The sequence below is a fragment of the Aotus nancymaae genome, unplaced genomic scaffold, assembly GCF_030222135.1.
Source record: "Aotus nancymaae isolate 86718 unplaced genomic scaffold, 86718_ANA_hifiasm-v0.15.2.pri h1tg000017l, whole genome shotgun sequence".
In the NCBI taxonomy this organism is placed as follows: domain Eukaryota; kingdom Metazoa; phylum Chordata; class Mammalia; order Primates; family Aotidae; genus Aotus; species Aotus nancymaae.
In genome coordinates, this window is record NW_026988429.1 from 10,595,531 (window position 1) to 10,619,985 (window position 24,455).

At 35.5% G+C, this 24,455-nt stretch overlaps 1 protein-coding gene across 17 annotated transcripts in view; it reads left to right on the forward strand.

Moving 5' to 3' along the window:
• The window catches only part of DNAH6 (dynein axonemal heavy chain 6), a 359,634-nt gene that overhangs the window by 51,506 nt on the left and 283,673 nt on the right, over positions 1-24,455 (forward strand). For 15 of the 17 annotated variants that reach the window (XR_010343231.1, XR_010343232.1, XR_010343233.1 and 12 more), the window contains exons 7-13: positions 11,177-11,444; positions 14,350-14,484; positions 14,574-14,694; positions 15,370-15,499; positions 16,956-17,124; positions 19,647-19,763; positions 24,046-24,246. Coding sequence is in view for 13 of the 17 variants with exons in the window: in XM_064377854.1 (XP_064233924.1) it covers positions 11,177-11,444; positions 14,350-14,484; positions 14,574-14,694; positions 15,370-15,499; positions 16,956-17,124; positions 19,647-19,763; positions 24,046-24,246 (1,141 nt within the window). In the remaining 4 variants the exon portion in view is untranslated. Of the gene's footprint in view, positions 1-11,176; positions 11,445-14,349; positions 14,485-14,573; positions 14,695-15,369; positions 15,500-16,955; positions 17,125-19,646; positions 19,764-20,236; positions 20,310-24,045; positions 24,247-24,455 lie in introns of those variants that run through there. The other 2 variants (XM_064377862.1, XM_064377867.1) reach the window with 2 other exon arrangements.

A 24,455-nucleotide genomic window follows, 5' to 3' on the forward strand; every position in this document is an offset into this window, starting at 1 on the left:
AAAAAAAAAGAAATATGTTTTCTTCTGAAAATAATTTAAAGGTGAAGCCAACAGGATGTTTTTACAAACATGTAGGGTAGATAACCAGAAAACAGTACAGGATGAGTTTAATGATCCAGTTGTCTGAGCAAGAGGGGTAGAGTTGTGGTTGACTGTGAACCCCGAGATCTGAGACAGTTCTCAGTTAATTTAGAAAGTTTATTTTGCCAAGGTTGAGGATGTGCACAGCCTCAGGAGATCCTAATGACATGTGCCCAAGGTGGTAGGGCACAGCTTGGCTTTATACATTTTAGGGAGACATGAGAGATCAGTTAATATGTGTAAGATGTACATTGGTTCAGACTGGAAAGATGGGACAACTGAAGGCCAAGATGGAAAAACTCAAAGCAAGTAAGGGGCTTCCAGGTCATAAGTAGATAAGAGACATTCCTTTGAGTTTCTCATTAGCCTCTCCAAATGAGGCAATGAGATATGCATTTATCTCAGCACAGGGGTGAGTTTGAATAGAATGGGAGGCAAGTTTGCCCTAAGCAGTTCCCAACTTGACTTTTACCTTTAGTTGAGTGATTTTGGGGCCCCAAGATTTATTTTCCTTTTACAGCTGAGACTGAAGATTGAATGGAGCAGAATCATCAGGGAAAAATACATGTTTGAGTTCAGATACATTAATTTGGGAATGTTAAAAGGAGAAGAGATGGTAGATGAAGAATTGGAGTATAAAAGAGGCTTTTTCCAACATGAGACAATTCATTTTTTTTTAAATGGAAGACTTAACATATAATGTAATTTAAACCTCTTTGATGAAAAAAAAAAAAAAAACCCTTAATAGTATTGTCATTCCTACCACTACCTTACTTCCTTTTCTGGTTTTTATACGTCTTTGGTGAAGAAGTTGTAGATCTTAAGTGGAAACTTATGGAAAGTGGGTTTTTTGGTGATTTTAAAACATACTTCTTGATCCATGTGCAAAAAATGTTTTCATAGTTTTTTTCTTCAGGGAAAAAATAATCATCTAATAACACAGATATTAAGGAGTGCTATTTGTGATGTTCATTTTCCACTATGAGAAGAGCCAAATTTTGCTCCATGTAGAACTGATTCTCATCTTTTTACCAGCACAAGATAAAGTATTGAAGAGGAGACTGAGAACTGTGCTTTTGTTCAGTTCTGGAGATTTGTTCCTAGATTAATGAGCACTTCTACTAGGGAAATTGAGTTGATGTTTTATACTTTTTTGGACTCTCAGAAGTGATGCTTAATAGTAATATGTAAGGTCTCATTTAGAAAGATATTTTACAATCATGGTTTGTTATTATTATTGCATTTTAGGGTTTGATGTTAAACTTTCCTCCCTAACTTTAACTCCAAATGTCATAACCTTATGAGTAAAGATGATGATTTGGATGCTATGGAGTTAGCAGTAGCTAAACTGGAAGTTAATCATAGTATATACTGTGTCAACAAGATGAGGTCATGCTATACCAAACTCCTTTTAAAAGTAATGTGATAAAATAACTGTGAGACTGTGAGTTTGCTGCTGAAGAATGTCTTCACTATCCAACAAATGTGGTGAAGCTGTGGAAGCATTTTTTATGATTTTTGAATCTAGAGCAATAATCTCTCTCTCTGATAAGCCTATTGAATTTTTCCAGAAAAAAAATTTGAACAAAATGCAAAATACTGCTTCTCAGTATAGAATGGAATAAACGAGAAATTGAGATTTAAACTATGGAAATCATTTAAAGTTGCACTTCCTGTAACAAAAATCTTTTAAAAATGATATGTCATGCTATTGCTTAATCACCTATGGCAAGATATGCTTAGAGAGAAAATACAGTAAGTTATAAGTTATTTGCAAGATTCCCTTATTAACTGACTGTATGCATATCATTATAAAGTGTGCTGACAGGTATTTTGCTTTAACCCCAAATGTGCAATGAAACATTTGAGAAAAATATGCTCAAAAATTTTTTTCCAATTATCACTAAAAACCTGTGCTATAGAAGAGTTTTTTCAGTTAGTTGTGAGCAGAGATTTAGACTGCAAAAGGCATGTAGGAATCAGTAGTGTCTGAGCACTTAGCTGTGTGTGCAGCAAGAAAGGCTTTGCCCTGCTCAGAGAGAACATTTACATATGACAGTAAACCTCTCATTTTTGTCTTAGGATTGACAGAGTGAAAATTGTGAATCTCATAAAATCAAGGATTTTATGTGCGCTAACTGTGCACTTTTCCATGGTCATACATTGAAATATCAAGTAAAAGATTTTATTTAGATCATGATATATGCAGGAAATGAAGAGTAAGATTTAAAACATTTTGTGAAACTAATAATACTAGTAAAGACCATTTCTATGATTTTAGGGGACTTGCTCAAGGGTTATATCATAGAGATATGTTTAATATTTTGAGTAGACAACCTATCACTTATGATTTTACTAATTGGAGGAAAATAATTGATCATGTGTTAGTGGGCATATCTATCCAAAAATCATATTTAAACTCAATAACCTGAGAAGATACTTTTCAATCCAAATGTGACCAAAGAGGTAATAAGAATTTGTTTGCTTCCATTTTCTAAATTGACACTCTCAGCCTTGCAGCTTTATAGCATCATGTACTTGTTGACTTACCATCTGATTCAGTGCTAAAAACAGACTCCAGTGAAATTATCAAGAAATTTTGGCTCCACAGATTGTCTAGAGGCCCAGAACTATGTGATAGAGGCTCTAGTTTTGGGCTCTCATTTCCAAAGAATTAAAGTTGTTATTTAAGATCTTTTAATTAAAAAAAAAAATTCAATAGGGAAAAGGAGCTAGCTGGGTATGAACTCTCATCTGTGGCTCACACTACTCATCATTCAGCTGACTAAAGAGAATCGTGTTATTACTTTTTTAAAATTATGGCTTATATTTATTATTTTAAAATTTGTGATGAGATCCTCACACAATTTACATAAAATTGATAGTCTGAGTGAGTATCAAATGCCCAGTCAGTGGTTCCAGATGCTAAATGTTTAACACAGCTATAAAGCAAAGCTTCTCAAGAAGTGTGCTGCAGCCAAGCAAGTGACTCCCGGTGTGCCCCAGTTGTTCATGGTGGTAAAAACATTTTTTTAAAAAAACACAATCACTCAGAAATTTACCATGGGTGAAATTTTATTTTTCTAATATTTGTATAGTTACCTTGTTAAATGTTCTGAATTCAGAAAATATTTCCGTGGGTAGGACTGTGTAGTCCCGTCTGCCAGAGAGCAGCTCTATAGTGGGAACACAACACAGCCTCTGCCACCTTCCTGTTGAACCATCCAACTGAGTTTGATTGTTACTGTAGACACTTCCTTTCGGTTTCTAAGACAAACTCAGTTTATCAGCAAAACTGTTTGTTTTGTCTATGTGAGAAACAGTATATATCCAAAGGATTATAAATTGTTCCACTATAAGGACACATGCACACGAATGTTCATTGCAGCTCTGTTTCCAATAGCAAAGACCTGTAACCAACCCAGATGCCCATCAACGATAGACTGGACAGGGAAAATGTGGCACATATACACCATGGAATATTATGCAGCCATCAAAAATGATGAGTTCGTGTCCTTTGTAGGGACATGGATGAACCTGGAAACCATCATTCTCAGCAAAATGACACAAGAGCAGAAAATCAAACACCACATGTTCTCACTTATAGGCGGGTGTTGAACAATGAGAACACATGGACACAGGGAGGGGAGCACTACACACTGGGGTCTGTTGGAGGGAAATAGGGGAGGGTCAGTGGGGGCTGGGGAGTTGGGGAGAGAGCATGGGGAGAAATGCCAGATATAGGTGAAGGGGAGGAAGGCAGCAAATCACACTGCCACGTGTGTACCTATGCAACAATCTTGCATGTTCTTCGCATGTACCCCAAAACCTAAAATGCAATTAAAAAATTAAATAAAATAAATAAATAAATTCTTGCTTAGTTTTTATTATTATTTTTTATTTTACTTTAAGTTCTGGGGTACATATGCAGATCTTGCAGGATCGTTAAATAGGTATACACATGCCATGGTGGTTTGTTGCATCCATCTCCCTGTCATCTACATTAGGTATTTCTCCTAATGTTATCCCTCCCCAATTTTCCCACCCCCTGCTATCCCTCCCCTAGCCCCCCAACCCCCAACAGACCCCAGTGTGTGATGCTCCCCTCTCTGTGTCCATGTGTTCTCATTGTTCAACACCCACTATGAGTGAGAACATGCAGTGTTTGGTTTTCTGTTCTTGTGTCAGTTTGCTGAGAATGATGGTTTCCAGCTTCATCTGTTCCTGCAAAGGACATGAACTTACCCTTTTTATGGCCACCTAGTATTCTATGGTGTATATGTGCCACATTTTCTTTATCCAGTCTATGTTTGATGACCATTTGGGTTGGTTCCACATCTTTGCTATTGTAAACAGTGCCGCAATGAACATATATATTTGTGTGTCTTTATAATAGATCAATTTGTAATCTTTTGGCTATATACCAAGTAATGGGATAGCTGGGTCAAATGGAATTTCTATTTCTAGATCCTTGAGGAATCGCCACACTGTCTTCCACAACGGTTGAACTAATTTACACTCCCACCAACAGTGTAAAAGTGTTCCTATTTCTCCACATCCTCACCAGCATCTGTTGTCTCCAGAGTTTTTAATGATCACCATTCTAACTGGTGTGAGATGGTATCTCAATGTAGTTTTGATTTGCATTTCTCTAATGACCAGTGATGATGAGCATTTTTTCATGTTTGTTGGTCTCATAAATGTCTTCTTTTGAAAGTGTCTGTTCATATCTTTCACCCACTTTCTGATGGGGTGTTTGTTTTTTTCTTGTATATTTGTTTTAGTTCTTTGTAGATTCTAGATATTAGCTCTTTGTCAGATGGGTAGCTTGCCAAAACTTTTTCCCATTCTGTTGGTTGCTGGTTCACTCTGATTATTGTTTATTTTGCTATGTAGAAGCTCTTAAGTTTAATTAGATCCCATTTGTCTATTTTGGCTTTTGTTGCCATTGCTTTTTGATTTGCTCTTATTTTTTGTGTTTTCCTTTTGAGGCAATATTATGTGTTCCTAAAAAAATAAGCAATTAGATGTTTCTGATTATTTTTTCTGTCCCTTCTTTCCTCCATTCCTCTTGTTTGGTTTTTGATGTTACCAACTGGGAAAAATCTGAATCTTCATTGAATTTCATAATGAATTGTTTTTAAAACACAAAAATAGTTTTTCAAAGCATAATTTGAAAACATATTCTAATAAAATTATCTTGATAAATAGCACTGTAGACTTTTGTAATTTTCAAAGATATTTTTATCATATTTAAGTGTAAGTAATGTTTATTTTTTTGAAATTTTTATAATTTTACTTCTTAAATTAATGAAACCTATCCTTGAAACTACATCCTTGAATTTTTAAAAACCTTTTAAATGGAAATTACCTAATAATTTTTGAAGACTCATTTTCTGATATTAAGGTCTACAATTCTCTTAAATTATGGTAATTTGGTAATTTATGGTATCATGGTAATATGGATTTAATTTTGACAGATATTTATCTTTTTGCTCATTTATAATGGAAAAATTTCTGTTAAAGCTAGAAAACTACCAGATCTATATGGCAAACACAGTAGTCAAAAGAGATGAGAAATCAGGCAGCATAATTTGTATTATCTCAAACATAGATTTGTAAAGTGCAGTAACAGACCAGTCCTTTTGCCTAAATATCCTATTTGTATAAAAATGTTATCAAATTAATCAGTGGTATCAGCTTGAAACCTTCTGAAGTAGAGCCATTCTAGTTTATGTGTGAAGCTATAATTATTTTTTTAAAACTTTATAATGAAGTATATATATTATGTAGTAAGGAACAGATCATTTTGAAGCCATATTATCAAAAAACCTCACCAGGTTGTCTAACAAAATGTAGCTTTCTTAGGCTAATCTATGAAGAAATTTAAAACGATTAAGTCAAATTTGAGTCAGCAAGTGGAAACACTATGGGCCCTTTGGATTTTCATTTGGAATAATCAAAAAACCTCCTTCTGGTTAATCAAACCAGAAGTACAACAATCATTTCTCTTCCCTAGTTTACATCAGATCTACTTTTTTCCAACACAGATAAAAGACAAACATTGGTTAGATCTAGACTTCAGATTGACTCCGTACCCTTCCTTCAAACACATGCACACACAAACATACATGCACACACATCCTGGCACTGCTCTGGAGCTCTGGTGATTTAGAGGATGATGGTTTTATTTCACACAAAAATCTGAAGAACCTAGAGCAGTAGGTCTTAGCCTTAACTGCTCATTAGAATCACTCAGGTTCCAATTCCTGTTACTTATGATTTATCTGATTGGTCTGTGGTAGAGACTGAGCAAGAGCTTTTCTTTAAAACTTGCCAGGTGATTCTAAGATTCAGAGTTATACATCGTGGACCTAGAGCAGCAGTTCTCAAGCCCTAAAAGACTTGCTAAAACACAGATGGTTAAACTCCTAGAGTTTATGATTTGATAGGTCTAGGATGGGGCCTGAGAATATGCAATTCCCACATAATGCTCATGCTGCTCCTCCAAAGATGATACATTGAGAAACATTGACCCTAGAGCACCCTCCTAGTGATGAAACTTGGAAATTTCCTCTTAAAAAAAGGAGTTCTTTACCACTTATTTTGCCATCTTTGGTTAATCAAACCAGAAGTAAAGCAAGCATTTCTCTTCCCCAGGTTAGGTTAGATCTAGTCTCATATTGAGTCATGACAAGGACCATTATCAAACAGATTGAGGTTGATAAATGCAGAACTCAGGAAGTGGCCTATTTCTTCCCAGGCACTTGCTTGCTTACCTTTAGTCAATGAATACACCCAAATCATAATACTTGAAGCCATATAATAATGAAAATAGACAACTTAGAGTTGCATAGGGCCACAAGAGCTTATCTAATTCAACCTTAAAGCACGTAAGGAGTAACTTTCTTGTACAAATCGGAATCTTCAAAGAAGCAGGAGGTAACAGGGTGAACAAAGACATATGTATGCATTCAAGCATGACCTAAGATGAATATGATGAAGAAATCAGCCTGACTAAAGAGGATGATTTGTGTGGACAGAGAAGGAACTAATGTGAAACAGGAGGACAGTGCCACAAATACCTGGCAGAATAACTTGGATTTAATGACAGGAGCAATAAGGGGCTGTTCAAGGTTCTTGAGCACAACAGTCACATGAGAAAAACCTATGTTTCTGCAATATTAGTCTGGTAGATTGGTTTAAGAATCAATAGAAGCATTTTCAATCACTGCAGTATATAACAGATGGAACTATTTGAAATAACATCACATTGAGGTTTTATTGTTTTGGAAATCAAATATCAGGAGGAGAAAAATTTTAAAAAACCCCAGAGGAGTTCTAAGCCCCAAAGTAGGTTCACTTTGCATTACATCTGAAATTAATAATAATAAGACAATGATTGACCTACCACAAGGGCCCCACAATTCTCTCAGTCTATATGCTTATCTCAAATGAGACACATATACTTTTATAAATTAATGAAAGTCTTGAAGCCTGTGTTTCATTTCAGAGATACAGACAGGTTCTACTGTAAAATAATTTAACAAGGGACCCTTTGATCTTCATTGAACAGCAAAAAAGCACTACATATATTTTTTCCAATTATGAGACAGTAGAGCATAGTTAAATATAATTTTATTTGAGACTTCCATCTCAATCTAATTAGTTAACTAACCAAGGTTCTCTAGTTAACTAGATCCAAAAGTCATCTTCTTTATATGAAAAGTAGGAATTTTGTAACACAGTACTTGCATTTTTAAATGTTTTCTTTTTGGTTCTTAAAGCCTACTTTTTCTGATTATTTCCTCAGGAAAAGCCTTAGTGGAACAAACATCCAAAACCACTCTCTAGGAGGCAGCTAAAGTTTGATCCTGAGTGCCAAGAAATAAATGCTGAGTGGGCAGTCATGATCACAGGAGTTGTGGTTCAACTCCTGAAATGGATCACTACTTGGAGGCAGAGCATGTAGAGTAAAACATGCCAGTCTAAGGAGTAGATCTGGGGGGTGACCTCTCAGTATTGAAAAAAGTCTTAAGACTAGGATTACAGAGAAATGTGCATACACTTTCTTATTTTTTGCAAATATTTTCCTAACCCTGCAGACCCTTCTACCTACTGACTGGATTGGGCTTGAAAGAAGTCCCTGTTGAGCTTTGAGAAAATAATTGCATTAGAGCAGCAGGAAACAAAACCAATTTTCAGGAACTCTAAGAAGGAATGGATAAGGTGGATGTGGCCATTGACACACACCATTCTAAAGGAAACTTAACAAGAAAAGTGTGGGATTTTAGTTAAGTATGTGGCAGGATCAAGAAAAGATTTTCTATCTGCTAAAGGGACATTATACACACTGTTAGTTGTGGAGGAAACATAGCCAAAAAACTAGAGTTAGAGAAAAGTGAGGTGAAACCTCTCCATCTCCATTTGGAGGAAAGCATGAGAGGGGGAAAAACATGGTATGTTGAACTTCAAGTGAGGGTATGAGAGGGAGCTTGCCTTGTTTTCACATTCTTTTTGTTTTGTAATAAAGTTTGGTGGTTCACAAACAACATTGTGTATCAAAATGACCCAGGCATCTCACTCACTGTCTTTGATTCTTGGAATACATAAAGATTCTGATTCTGTGTTGGACTCAGAAATCTATATTCTTAATCAGCACCTCAGATGATTTTGATGCTAATGATCCAATCTTTGCAAAGGGCTCTCTTGTGTTCATTTGTTCAGTGAAGAGTAGAGATGCGTAAAGAAGGAAAATACTTAGGGGCTTGAGAATGAAGATCTGCGATAAGAAGAGAAATACAAGTAAAAAGGATTTCTAGGTGGCACTGAACTCCAAGTTAGAATTTAACTCATGGACCACAACGACCACCTTCTGGAAGGGCCATCAGTAGACTACACAAAGCAAGTTTTCCAGACATGCACCAGGGCCGCAGTCAGCAATTTGTTCTTGTTTTTAGGTAACTTTGATGCCTGATGTTAATGAAACATCTGAAGTTGATTACAATTTCAGTGTCAAATTCAAGTTTCACATTTTAGAGAGAATCACCTCAAGAATACCCTAATTCTATCTTTAACTATTGATAATGAGAAAAGGAAAAACATGTAAAATAAATTCCATATTCCTCACCAGCCCTGTGCAATACCTGGCATTTTTCCTGACATTTCTGGGGTGAGTTAATTAGAACACAGACAAAAAGTCAGATAGTGGGATCAGGTTGGAAAAAAGCCAAGCAGGTTGAAGGTTTTTCCATGGCAGCCCCCAAGTTGGCAGAGTCAGTCCATGTGGTTATCTCAAATGAGACACACATACTTTTATAAATTAATAGAAGTCTTGAAGTCTAAGTTACTTTTCAGATGGACTCAGACAGGTTTTACTGTAAAATAATTTGGCAAGGGACCCCTTGATCTTCATTGAACAACAAAAAAGCACTACTATTCCTCTCCCACTTCGCACAGCACCATCAGCCCCAGATCTCCTTGCAGGCTCACATGAACAGCTCTTGATTTGGGTTTGCTTTCATTCTGGTCTCGTGTGCCGTAATTTTAAAAATAGTTTTGTTACTCAGTTTTATTAAAATGAAAATAGAAATTAAAAACTAAAAATGATTTATACTAGTGGTTCTTAACTTTTTTTTTAATAGACTCAAAACACAGAATTTTATTCCAATGTCTTAAAAACATATCATACATATATACATGAATTTTCCATACAACAATTTCAGGGATTTCACAAATAACCTGAAGCCTATGTAAAAGGACTGTGGCCTGGACGTGGTGGCTCACACCTGTAATCCCAGCAATTTTGTAAGTCTGAGGCAGGGAGATCGCTTGAGGTCAGCAGTTTGAGACCAGTCTGGCCAACATGGTGAAACTCCATCTCTACTAAAAATACAAAAATTATCTGGGCATGGTGGTGGGGTGCCTGTAATTTCACTATTCGGGAGGCTGAGGTAGGAGAATCACTTGAACCCAGGAGGCGGAGGTTGCAGTGAACTTCCATGTCAAAAATAATAATAGTAGTAGTAATACTACTAATAATAAATTAATTAAGTAAAATAAAATAAAGGGCTGTGGACTACAGGTTCGAATGTAGAGCCAAGGACTGAAAGACATGGAAAACAGCCGATTTCCACCAGAGTGTTCCTGTCTAATTTCTGTCTAGTACATGTAATTTTTGCATAGTTTTAACATAGAAACAATTTAGGGCTTTCTTTTTGCCCTTAACCTTTATCTTGTTATTCTAAGCTCTCCTAAGAAAGAGAAGCATTTTAGAAAATGTTATTTCCCTAAATTCCAAAATATATTTCAATAAGGTACTATATCATATTTCACACTTGTTGTATTACTGAATATTTCTTGCATTCAATATTTCAGCATTATAGCTAAAATTACAGAAAACATCATTTTGCTATAGGAATATTTTTATTTTAAGCAGTTTTAGAGAATCAGCTCTGTTTTCATTGCTTCATTTCTTTCTCCTGTTTTTACTCTGTTCTTGCTTTCCTTCTTTACTTGATCAGTTTTCTGTTACTCATACAGTTGAAGAATATCCATGATGATAGTTGAAAGAGAGATATTATGAACTAAATAACTTATCAATAATAATAATTTTGTTGGTGATAAACTGGACATATAATCTTGTTCTTGATTCTTGTCTCACCTAATTAATGTTTCCTTACTTTCATCTTTCTCATAATTCTGTCAATACTTAATAGCATAAATTTTTTTTACGCTGTTAGTATTGAATAGTTTCTAAAGAGTTAATAATAAATGAAAACTTATCTCCAGGTAGCTTTGATATAGTACTATTAAATTTATAATTTATAGTCAATTCATTTTAATGTAAAAGTCATGTAACTGAAATCATCAAGCATATTGCCACAGTTGTGAAATCTTTATAATAAACCCAACTTGTTCAGCTCATTTTCTTGAGTAATGTATTTAATCTGAAAGTAGTTTGTTAGAATTTTTTAACTCTAAATAATGTTTGTTTCCCAGAAATGTTTTATCTCTTTAAAACAAAAAGAATAATGCAATTGCTTCATTTCATATTGAATGCTTTATTTATGTCTCAATTTTTATTTGTTTATAGAGTTGTAAGCTATGAGAACATCAATAAAAATGACTACTATACTATTAGCCAAAAGGGAGTAACACACTTTTATAATGATGACATTGAATTTATTGAAATTGATCGATGGGAACAGGAATATCTATATCACAGAGAACTCACTAAGATTCCCATCTTTTCACTGTTCCGGAAATGGAAAGCTTTTAGTGTATGGAGGAAGAATGTCCGCTCCAAGAAAATCACTGGATGTCAAAAATCTCTACAAGAAAATTTGTTCATTGTTAATCCTGTATGTATTTTTCATTCATATTTTAAAATAATTACTTACAAAAAAAGAAAGTGTGAATCTATTATAGCTGTTGGTATAGACTGTCCTTGAAATCAAATATTTTATATTCTTAAGGGAATTCCCAGTTTTCATCCTGTCTTGTCATTTAACAGTCTGGCAATCTAGAGGTGTTTCTACATTTTAACTAGGGCTGCAAAATGCAAAAGTATAAGAACAGAGTTGCAAAGATCTCTTTTGATTAGAAGTCACCTCTGATTTTTTGAATTTGTGGTTCCCTTTGTTGTTGATCAGGAAAGTTATATGTCATTTTGAGCAGAGTAGGCTGGTAACCCCTATTACCTCCTCTCATCTTTGAGACACTCTAGACTTTATGGTCCAAAATAAGTCGGCCCTCATTTTCATGGGTCAGTATCTCCCAATATATTATATGTTTCCTCTACAATGGATTCATATAGTAGGAAAATTTTTAATATTTAACTCGGATGATGGGACGATCATGAAAAATGAACTGTTAAAGAGTGTGTGACCATATTTAAAATTTCTATCCATTGAATTTCAACTTGTGTTAGAAGTTTCCTACTTGGCCCCTAGGAATAAACTGCAGTCATCATTACCATCACACTCAGAATTCTGGTCCTCAGCTGTCTGTTTCTATGACACTACCTCAAGTTTGCTTTTTACTAGTCATTTCCTTCACTTTGCATATTGTGATACGAAAGACTGTTATCAGCATACCAGTCACACAATAGGGAAACCTTCAAGGTCTCTGGCTAACATAAATATTAGTACAAGACAAATATATAAGGTGGACTATCTCAAGTCATCCATTCCACTGTGCATTCTGAGTTGTGAAAAAATATTCCAGACCTTCTTGACGTGCAACTCAAATTTCATTGAGGATCCATCAGTTATTTGAAGTTATTTTAGCATCTTTCATCTTTTACCATGCATTGAACACTACATATATCATACATTTGTTGCTAGATATGTAAAATAGTTCATCCTTGATTTGTCTTTAAAATTACTTCTATCAGTCCTCAAAGCATGTTCTCTTATTTTATGTGCTGAGAGTTGTCATTCTGTGTCCATTCATACCAGCGATGTTTTGGCCTTTAGAGTATCTTCTCTTAAATTTAGTTTCAGCAGACTAGAAAGCTCTCATCATTTTAAGCAAGGCCAATCCTTGCTTAAAATGTGTATTTTACAGGAGGCTGAGGCAGGAGAATTGCCTGAACCCAGGAGGCGGAGGTTGCGGTGAGCCGAGATCGCGCCATTGCACTCCAGCCTGGGTAACAAGAGCGAGACTCCGTCTCAAAAAAAAAAAAAAAAAAAAAAAAAAAAAGTGTATTTTAAATGTGTATTAAATGCTGTAATTACCCACACACTTACCACTAGCCTTATATGTAAAATTAGTTAACTAGGGCTGATTCCCCTAGACAAGGTTGAAGGGAGACATACTGAGTTGTCCTTGAATTTTTTCTTTTTATGATTTTTTTAAAATAACCAGTTTTGTTGGCACCTGTGCCTATGTCATTTTCTTATAACAGTTTTGATATATAATTTACATACCATACAATTCACACATCTGAAGTATACAATTAAATTATTTTTAGTATATTCACAGAATTGATCAACCATTACCACAGTCAATTTTAGAATATATTTATCATTCCAAGGGAAATCTCATTACCCATTAGTGGTCACTTTCTTTTTCTTTCTGACTCACCTGTCCCGTCCCCCAACTATAGGCAACCACTAATCTACATTCTATCTCCATAGACTGGCCTATTCTGTACATGTCACATAAATGGAATCATACAATACACTTGTCCCTCAGTGCCATAGAGGATTGGTTCCAGGACCACCCTAGCAAATACCAAAATCCCTAATGCTCAAGTCCCTTATATAAAATGGCTTTTTTGCGTATAACCTATAAACATCCTCCTATATACTTTGTCATCTCTATCTCTAAATTACTTATAATACCTAATGCAATGTAAATGCTATGTAAATAGTTGTTATGCTATATTGCTTAGAAAATAATAACCCCAAAAAAGTCTATTCATTTTTAATATGGACACAAGCATTGTAAACCCCACTACATTTTAATCTGCAGTTGTTTGAATCCATGACTGTGGAACCCGAGGATACAGAAGACTGACTATATGTGGTCCTTTGTAACTGACTTTTGTTTTTTTAACATAATGTTTTCAAGGTTCTTCTATGTTGTAGCATAGCATTTTTTAAATTGGCAAATTATATTGGATATACCTATTTTATTTGTTTATTTATTGATGGCTATTTGGATTGCTTCCATTTTTGGCTATTATGAATAATGCTGCTATGAACATGCATGTACAAGTTTTTGTCTAGATGTATGTTTTCATTTTTCTTGGGCCTATACCTAGGAGAGGAATTGCTGGGTCATTAGCAACTTTATGTTTAAGCTTTTGAGAAAACATGAAGCAGTTTTCCAAAGCAACTTGTTACCCAATAACAATTTAATGTCAAATTTGGCTTTTTTCTGTGTCCTTGCCTCTTAAATTAATAGATGAGCCTTTCCATTATCATTATGATTAGACATTGTAAAGTACTTAAGGTAACACCCAGTTTTCTATTACTTGCCTTCAACTCTTTAAGTTACTTGCCTTACTCCTTAAGTAGCTGAAAGACATGTATGTGTTTTCAAAATCAAAAGAAAGGAATTTAGACAAATTAGATAATTCAAGGAATACTTTCAGAAAAGAGTTATAGAAGTGATCTTTTAATATATGCATTTTGTAGTTGTAGCAAAAGTTAACACAGGTGTTTATTATCCTTAATAACCATTCTTGCTTTTTAAATGTTTTATACTTCTAAAATACAGAATGTTTTTACTAAATAATACATTCCTATTTTCATTCAGCATTTGCAACCAGCTCTTCTTAAAATAAATGAATTGTGTTATCATTTGAGTTTTATGGGACTTTGTTATTTTGAAAAGTGTCACACCTACACCCTGCAGGAATTCAAGGCTGCACAAGTCATACGGCTAGCAGAGGTAACAAATTTCATCTATAAGAATCAAAACTTTTTTCTCTAGTTTTGATACTTCAGTATCGCTAACTGTACATATTCAACAATATCTAGGTGACAGAACACCTAAGAGAATTTCGAAATGAGGCAAAAGATGTAGTCAGGAAGGCCTGTCGATTTGCTCTGCGTGCTGCAAGATTTGCTCCCGATGACTGTGCATTTGGACCTTATGAGGGTATGAAGGGGAAAGAACCTCAATATATCAGAAGTAGTGGCTTTCTAAAATGTCAGCCCTTTTTTAGTTTACTTTTCTTAAGTTTAAATAATGATTCTATGTTTCAATTGTTCCAAACATTTTATTGATGTTATAAATTTAATATATTTTGAAGGAGAGAGAGAAGTAGTAAATACTGCATATTTTTCCCATTACTGCTGTTTGTATATAGTATTTCTAAACTGGATACAGAATCTTAATTAATAAGTACTTTAGAGTAGATTCAGCATCTCTCTGCTTAGAGGTATGTCCAGCCTACTATCACAGACAATAGGTTTGTTAAAATTAAGGTGCTGGATTGACCTTAGGATTGACTCAGTTGATGTGTACTATAAAGGATGACTAAATTGTAGGTAGAAAAGGAGGGTAAAGGTGTTCCTGGGAAAGAGATAGCATAGTATACAGATCAAATTCTGTTAATGAGAATGTCTGTAAACCGTCTACAATCTTGTTGAGTTGAAATGCTTTGATGTGAAATTTTTTTGGATAATTGGGCTGTTTTGGAGGTTTGAAATGCTTCATGTACCAAAATATTTTGTTGTTTTTGAATTTTATTTATCTTTTCTTTGAATCATATTGAAAGAAATGGAACTTTTACACAGGTACACTTGTTGTTGTGCCTTCTGTTATTCTTAGATTGTTATAAAGGGCAGAGCATTGTAAGTTTCGTTAATATTCCATATGAGTTGCCCACTTATGGAGACTCTGCGAAAATGACATATATAGAACAGGCCAGCAAAAGGCATCATTGCAAGAGGCTGACATGGTAAGATTATTCTTTATTTCAAGAAAAAGTATAGTATCCATCTTTCTCAAGTTTCATTAAAACTTAAGCCCCAGAAAGTGATGAATATGGTAATTTGCATAACTGGAGTAATCATTTCACTATGTATATCAAAACATCATGTTGTATACCGTAAGTATACACTATGAAAAATTAAAATGAAAAGTAGAATTTTTTCTAGCATGTAAGTGATATCTCAAAAAAAATAAATGGAACCCTTTAACACATCGTTCATAAATGGTGATGAGAAATTTGCAGGACACAGTAACCTGAATGCATGGCCCAGAATACTTCCTCTCCAAACTGCCACCAACCAAAGCAGCTCTGGGACTGTGAGCTGATAGATACAGGGCAGGAGGCCAAGGCCAAGAGCTCCTCTTTGATCTCCCTGGCTTTGTTTCCCTCTGGCTCAGCCTGGGCATGGAGACTCGCAGTACAGCAGGCTGTGGTAGGGAGAAATCAGGCACACAGATTTATAGAACTCTTCAAGTGGGCCTGGAGGACTTACTCCATCTTTTTGGTCACAAAAGAACTACAGCTGCATGACTTCACAAAGGTGCACCCAATCCCTAAAATGGGATTTGCCACTGAGAGACAGAAAGGGAACTATCCCTCCTAGGACCTCACCAGGGGACTTTCATTAGCACTAGCTCTGACACCTGCTTACCCAACTGGATCTTGACCTCAACTGTTCCAGAATTTGGATTTCTCATCATTCTAAAACTTCATGTCTATGGAACAGTAAAATACTGATTATTGTTATTCAGTGCTCACTGACTTAATCCAACTTTTGCAATTATTTAATGCATCTTAACTGTAAGCTAGTTTATATATGAATTGTCTGTGTGGCAACAGAAATCAGTGAAGTGGTCTCTGAGGCTACTGTAGAGGGCCTAGAAGTATTAGAGGCCTTAGAGCTCCACTTGAGCAGAGTAGAATTATTCTAAATGTCTTGTTGACTCAGTCTGCATTCTAAGCGCTCAAGTAAGGAAACATAAAATTCAAACCTTTGGGTTAGCAATTGCCATCAACATTTATTCAGTAGCAAAGATTTTACACTTTTACTATTAGAATGCAAGTTACAGATGTTGTATGCATTGATTTCTTCTTTAAAACATCTTTTAAAAATAATTATGGCCCTTTTAGCTAGATAAACTAGAGCATTTTCCCTAACAGCTATACTACTCTTTAAATATTCTATTGAAAATTTAGAACGTCTAACTGAATTGATGCTACATATTTGAATATATTTGTGTTTTAAAAGGAAGAATATCTAAGAACATCTCTTCTAGACAATACATTTCAGATATTATAATATAATTAAATGGAAATTCAAGGAGAAATTATGATATTTTATATTTTAAGTATTTGCTTTAGAGGCACTGTCAAAAATAGTGAAAATAAAAAACTGAAGTTGTATTTGTTTTTTTCTTTTAAGCTTTATCCATCTAAACGACTATCTAATTGAGAATACAATGCATGTCTTAACAGTAAATTCTGTTAATTCGCTTTTAAATCATCTCACTGACAAGCTAAAACGAACACCTTCAGCAGATGTCATTCAGAAATGGATTACTGAAGACAAGCCTGAAGTCACTGATAAAAAGGTATACTCACACAATATTAAGAATATTTTTTTGGTCAATATGTATTGAGGAGTGCAAACTATGCTCTATGAATTATGCTATTTTCTGTGTGCTGAAAAAATTGAGAAGTGCATAGAGCGGCAGTCCCCAACCTTTTGGACACCAGAGACCAGTTTCATGGAAGACATTTTTTTCTGCAGACTATTGGGGATGATTTCAGAATGAAAACTCTTCCACCTCAGATTATCAGGCATTAGATTCTCATAAGGAACATGCAGCCTAGATCCACCACATGCACAGTTCACAGTAGGGTTTGGGCTTCTGTGAGAATCTAATGCTACCGCTGATCTGAGGGGAGGCAGAGTTCAGGCAGTAATGCTCACTCTCTACTCACCTCCTACTGTGCAGCCCAGACCAGTACCTGGTCCACAGCCCTGGGCTTGGGGACCCCTGGTGTAGAATATTTCATGTTATAATCAGACCCTACAATACACATGAAATGGCAGACTGAAAATCAGCATATCAACAAGTATCTAATAATGGAGTAAAAATGCATGCTGAGAGAAAGTTACTGTCACAGGAACTTGCTAAAGCTTATTCATGCATTCATTGACATATTTCTTAAGTATCTACTGTGTACCAATTCCTGTGCTGGATGTTGGTATATAGTGATGACAGGATTTTTGTCCCCAAAAGCTTATAGTTTGTGGGGACATAAATGTTTTTCTTGTGGGCATAAACTGGCAGGGAGAAGCAGGAAAAGTGGTATAAGTAAAAGAGATAAACATTAGTTTAGAGGTGAAAAGAAGCAAATTATTGTGCTTTGAGGGGTTGACCTTTTATGAGGATGTTGATCTTAAAGACACAGAGTACTTTAAGATGTTTGGATGAAGTAGTACAAATTTATGCATTCCAGCATAGCTAAAAGAAAGATCATATTATCTCATATTCCAATTTCCCAATAAGTTTTTCCCTCTCTCTATCCTTAGTACTAATAGCTTCTTGCCAGAATACCTACAAACAGCAAAACATGTTCACCTCATTTCATAAAGCCTCCTACCCTCACAGCTTAAGTCTCTCGTGCCACAGAAACCTAATTATGCAGTACAAGTCCTGATGCTCTCAGCCTTAGTTTCCCTTTCTTCCAAAAGTTACATCAAAGTATATACTCCTTTTCATAGCTTTCTCTCCTCCCCATTCTGAATTTCTCCTTTTTACAAATATTATCAAAATTTTAAAAGCCACACTTTTCTAATCTAAAAGTAATTTATGCTAAGTGTATAAAATTAGGAAAACACAGAAATATACAAAGAAAAGCATCCTTTGCTACCCAAAGATAACTATTTCAAAGAGGAAAAAAGATATCATACTTTCCTTACTGCTTTATCCCTTGCTTTTTTGTCTTAGCAATACAGTATTGTGAAATATTTCTCAAGGCAACATGCATTTTTCCATGTGATATTCTCACAGATAAATGTATGATAATTCTCATAAATAAACATTCCCACTATTTAAAATAATGCTGCAAAGGGTATCCTTGTCTATATATTTTTCACATATTTCATATTTTTCCCCTTAGAAAAAATTTCTAGATGTAGAATTGAGTCAGAAATATGCACATTTTTAAGGCTTTTGATACATACACACTGACACATATGCTCCAGAAAGCTTTGTCAATTTATAGCAGTGTTTAAGAATGAGCATTTACCCACATGCACACTAAATATTATAATTCATTTTAATTTTCCTCAGTCTGTTGGATACAAAGTGGTATATCACTGCTTTCAAATGTTGTATTCTTTTAATTATGACCCCAGGACAAGAATAAGGGCATAGGTCTAGGAATCAGAAATATCTGGGTCCGAATTCTGGTCTGCTGCCTACTAGCTAGCATGACCTGGATGAAACATTCTACTTTCTCCAGATCCCATTTTGATCCTGTGAGAACAATAATAGAACCTGTTTAAGAAGGTTGGTATGGGAATTACACAAATACCCAGCACTGTGCCTGGCACACAGTAAACTCTCTGTAAATGTTGTTACTAAATAAACCATTTTAAGGAAGAGACAAAAGAGGTGAATTGATCATTTGTATTTTGCTTTCAAGAATTCTCAGATTATGCCCTTTGCCCATTTTTCTCTTTAAGCATATTTGTATTTGAATATATTTCTATGTAAGGATTCATTAATATATTATTGGCATCTATTTCTACTAAGTATATCAACTATAGGTCTATTCAAAGATGATCAACTTTCTACCTGTTCTATACATTATTGATATGGTTCCCCATTTATTGTTTGCTTTTCCATTTTGTTGGTAGTATTTTTACAAGGAGAAAAGTTTTACATTGTTATGTAGTCTTTCAATATTTGCCTTTTTTTTTCTTTCTGTGCTTTATTATTCTCTGAAATATTTTCTACATGTCAAGGTTATGAATTCTGCTAATTATATAACCTTAAGTTTATATGTGCCTTGTTTTTTTTATTTTGTTTTAGATATTGATCCTTGTGTCTTTATAACACTGTAAATATACTCATTTCAGGGGCCCCTTGTGGTGGAAAGGCAAGAAGAAAATGAATCTCTCATCCCCATGTTTCTCACAGAACTAATGTTGACAATCCAGTCACTCCACTTTGAGCCTTGTCTGGAAGACTTTCTGGTGTGTGTTTTTCGTGTGTTATCCACATGCAAGTACCTTTTTGGAAAATGAGGCAACTGTTTTGCTGTCAATTAGTTGTCAGAATTGTAGTTGTCACTACTCCCAGATGATCATAAGAAAGAGAGAAAGCATTGTTTTGTCACAGCATTACAGCTATATATAAACTATCTAAAAGTTTAGCACATTATCTCTAACTTGAGTCAGATTGGAGTCTTGGTGAGGTACAGGAAAACATATTCTATAGAAAATTTAAAAGTGACCATAGGGATCCCTTTAAGGAAACTCACGAAATCACTCTGTTGTAAATACATTTTCCCTCCTTCCCTTTCTTCCTTTCTCTTTCTTTCTCTCTTTCTCTCTCTCTTTCTCTCTCTCTCTTTCTCTCTCTCTCTTTTTCTTTCTCTCTTTCTCTCTTTCTTTCTTTCGACAGGGACTCACTCTCAACCAGGCTGGAGTACAGTGATGTGATCTTGGCTCACTGCAGCCTCAACCTCCCAGGTTCAAGCAATCCTCCCACCTCAGTCTCCTGACTAGCTGGGACTACAGGTACATGCCACCAGGCCTGGCTACTTTTTGTATTTTTTTTTTTTTTTTTGGTAGAGATGGGCTTTGCCATGGTGCCCAGGTGGGTCTTGAACTCCTGGGCTCAAGTGATCTGCCTGCCACTGCCTCCCAAAGTGCTGGGATTACAGGTTTGAACCACCATGCCCAGCCTGCAAATACCATTTTTGAAATCTTTTTAAAGGTATGCTGCATCTGAGAGAATTTCGTTGTCTTAGTTATTCATTGCTGTGTAACAAGTTACCACAAAGTTAGCAGTGGGAAACATCCACCATGAATCATCTCAGTTGCTGTAGGTCAGGAGTTTCACTGGCTACTCAGATAATCCTCTGTTTTAAGGTCTTGCTCTCCCTTAGGCTGCTGGAAGAATTTGGCTCTAAGCAACTATAGAACTGAGGTCCCATTTCCTTGAGGAGTGTCAGTCAAGGACCATCCTTAAGTCCTAGAAACCATCTGTCATTTCTTGCCATGTGGCCCACTCTCTAGGCAGTTTACAATATGGCTGTTCACTTCTTCAAGGCCAGATGGACCATTCTCTTAAGAAGGGCTCAATCCCTCTTTTAAGGGCTTTCACTTGATTCAGTCACATCTTTCAAGGATAATCACTTTTGACTAACTTGAAAACAACTGAATTGGGGCTCTAATTATATCTGCACTATCCCCCACCTTTGCTGCATCACCTAATCATGGGACTGGCATCCCATCATATTCACAAGTCCCACCCATACTCGAGGAAGAGATTGAACAGCATGTGTACACAGGGGCAGGAATTTTGGGGGTCGTCTTAGAATTCTGCCTACTACATTTGGATAGGTGCATAGATTAGTAAACAGTCAAAGTCTGTCTTCTGTTGTTAGCTGCTGTACTGTGATGCAAAAGCACTAGTAATCGGGATCCCTAGATTTTAGTATTTGACTTTGGGAAAACCACTTCTGGGGTTCAGTTTCTGCATTTATGTAATGAGAAGACATATGAGTTCTAGCATTGCCTCCTCTTCCAGCAGTCTATAATTCTATAATTTATGGGATAGGCTATTTGAAGGCATTTACAACGACAAGCAGACTGCTGACAATCCCTGTGGTTGGAAGCTTGCTCAGTAGCTCCCAAGAGGCACTGGGCTCTCATGCCCTGTCCTGGCCACAAGACAGATGTCTTTCCCATGAGAAGCAGATGTCCTGGGCTCCAGATGACTAAAGGAGGCTCTCTCACAAGCAGTTGACTGTCCTTTACCCCCAAGGGTAAAAAAACTAAAAAAACTTGATACCCTTCCCATTTCCTATTGTAGGACCCTGTTCTTCACATGGGTATTTTTAGCTTCTACACATAAAACATACATGGCCAGGCTATGGGAATAATTAGCATGTTTGTCCATTCATACCAAAATAAGATTTTATTTCATATAACCCAAAATCAGCCAATAGAAGTATATATAGGACTATCATTCATAAATTTTCTATTTTTTTCACTATTATTTTGGTCATTAGCCTTAATCATCCCCAGTGATTCCAAACATGCATACACAGAGATTAATCTAAAGGAAAATTATATACCTAAGTCATGATCTCTTACTTTATTCTTTCCTAGGTTACCTGTGGTTTCCTAATACTTGATTCAATCTATACTTTTGAATTCTAATCTTTCTTGCTGTGTGAGACAAACCTCCCATTGCATTTGATTCTGTTTACTGCTTCTGCCTCTTGAAGGAGACTCCTCCTTTGGTTTAATTTCACTTGTTTCTATTTCTGTGGCAACATTTTTTCCTTCTCAATCATCTTTCCAAGAGCCTCTTTTTTATCTGAACCTTGCTTGATTCTTGCTATCCTAAAGGGCTCCCTTCTCCTCTTCACACCCTACAGATCTTTCTGGGTGCTCTTTCCTGTGCCCAGAATGCAGACATAAACATATATCTCTATCTATATCCACCTATCTATATCTCTACCTATATCTATATGCTTATATCTATAGATCCAATACTTTTCTTCTAAGCCCCACTCATGGTCACCTGGAAATCTTCACCTGAATCTGCCACAGTTAATATCATTTTATCAATATGAATTAAACTTAACCTCTTCAAAAACTTGCTCCTCCCTTCTTATCTCCATCATAATGAAAGATGCCCATGCCAGCAGTCTGGGAGTTCTCCTAGAGTCTCCCTTACCTCCTTGAAATCGGGTCATCGGCTCTAGTGTGCTGAACCATGGTTGCACCCACTCTGCCACTCCTTTCCATCGGGACTTCATCATCTCTCTACTGGCCTGCTGAAATAGTCTGCTCTGATCTGCCTGCCTCCCTCCCTTCTGATCCATTTTTCACATTGCTGAGAGCAAGATTATTCTCATAAGCAAATCTAATCATGTCCCTTTCCTTCTTAAAATTTGTCCATTGCCTGTAGGAGCATCTTTCACAGGATGCTCTGTGAGTTGTTGATAGGCATTTCGGGAGAAAAGGGGTTGTGATATACATTTGTATATTAACAGATATAAAAAATCCTGTTTAGAAGGTCTTCAGAAAAATCCTGTTTAACTTCACGTAACTCAAACTTCTTCTCAAATTTACCTTGGAAATTAGGACCCTTTATCCTCTGGGTAATCCACGGTCACGGTTTGGGGAGTGCTGGCCCATGGGCTAACATTGGCATCATGCACAAGGTCTTTCATGAAGAGGCTGACTGCATCTGCAGAATATCCTTTTTCCCCACTCTAGTGCTGAAGCCTAGATACCTCACCTGCCTGCTCCCTTGTGCCCCACGCACAATGACTTAGCAAGCATTATACTGTTGTCTGATATACTTGACAAGCTTCTGTTCATCTTTTGAGACTCATTTAAAGACGTACCTTTTCTTTATCTCATTTTCTCTAATTAGACTTTATATTTATTATAAATTACAAACTAATTTATGCTCATTGAAGAGACTTTGAAAAACACAGAAAAAGATTATTAAAAGAATCCATAATATTTTGTACCAAAAATAAAAACCCATTAACATTTTTATATGCTCTGTCCAGTCTTTAGTGCATACTAATATGCTGACATACCTACCTTACCATGAGGTTATGTACAGAGATAGATATAGATACACGTTTACATTGAGATAATATTATATACCAGTTTTATATCCTGCTCACTCTCTTTCTTTCACACTTTAACATTATATCATAAGCTTTTTCTCATGTCATTAAATGATTTCTGGGAGATGCCATTTTGTAAGGATGTGTAATTTTCCATGGTATAAAACCACCACAACTTATATAACTATACTTCTATTTTTGAACACTTAAGTGTTTCTCTAATTAGTTATTAATAGGAGCAATACTACAGTGATTGTCCTTGCACATAGATCTTTGTTTACAGGTCTATTTTTTCTCATAGATTAGCTTTCTAGAATATAAATTACTACTCAGAATATAAACCCTTTTCACCCTCCCTTTACATTTTCCTGTACGTTTCCTTGGCTTTCCTTCCATTGTGACCTGCTGGTGTTTTGTTCACACTTTAAATATAGAACGCATCACAATGTATTGCTACTTTTTTGTCTCTGTCAATTAGAAAACATGTGTCCTGAAGGTAGGGCCATGTCTTTTGATTTGTCATATACTCAGAATCAGCAAAAACCTGGCCTGGTTGAATAAACTATTCTTATTTATTTTAGCATTAAGTAAAATTCAAAAATATTTATAAATATACATGTTTACATTTATGTTTATGCTTTTCTCTCTAACAGGATGGCATTTTGGGTGCAGTTAATCATTGTCAAAACACTGTATTATCTATTCCCAATCTCGTGCCTGATTCATATTTTGATGCTTTCACCAGCCCTTGTATTAACAACAAACTTGAAGAAAAAACCTGTGGAACTGGGCCAAGCTTAGCAGCAGTATTTGAGGATGATAAGAATTTTCACACAATTATTTCTCAAATAAAGGTATATTTACTCTGATGAAAACTATTTTATAATATTCTAAATATAGATGAACTTGAGTAATATATATTTTTTTCCTTTCTTACCTTTAAATGTTCTATATATGAAAATTGGAATATGCCTAATCTCTAAATGCTAAAATTTGATGATAATCTTTGTTCTCTAGAAATTGTTCTGTTAAGCATGAAATAATTTTTAAAAAGCATCAAAAT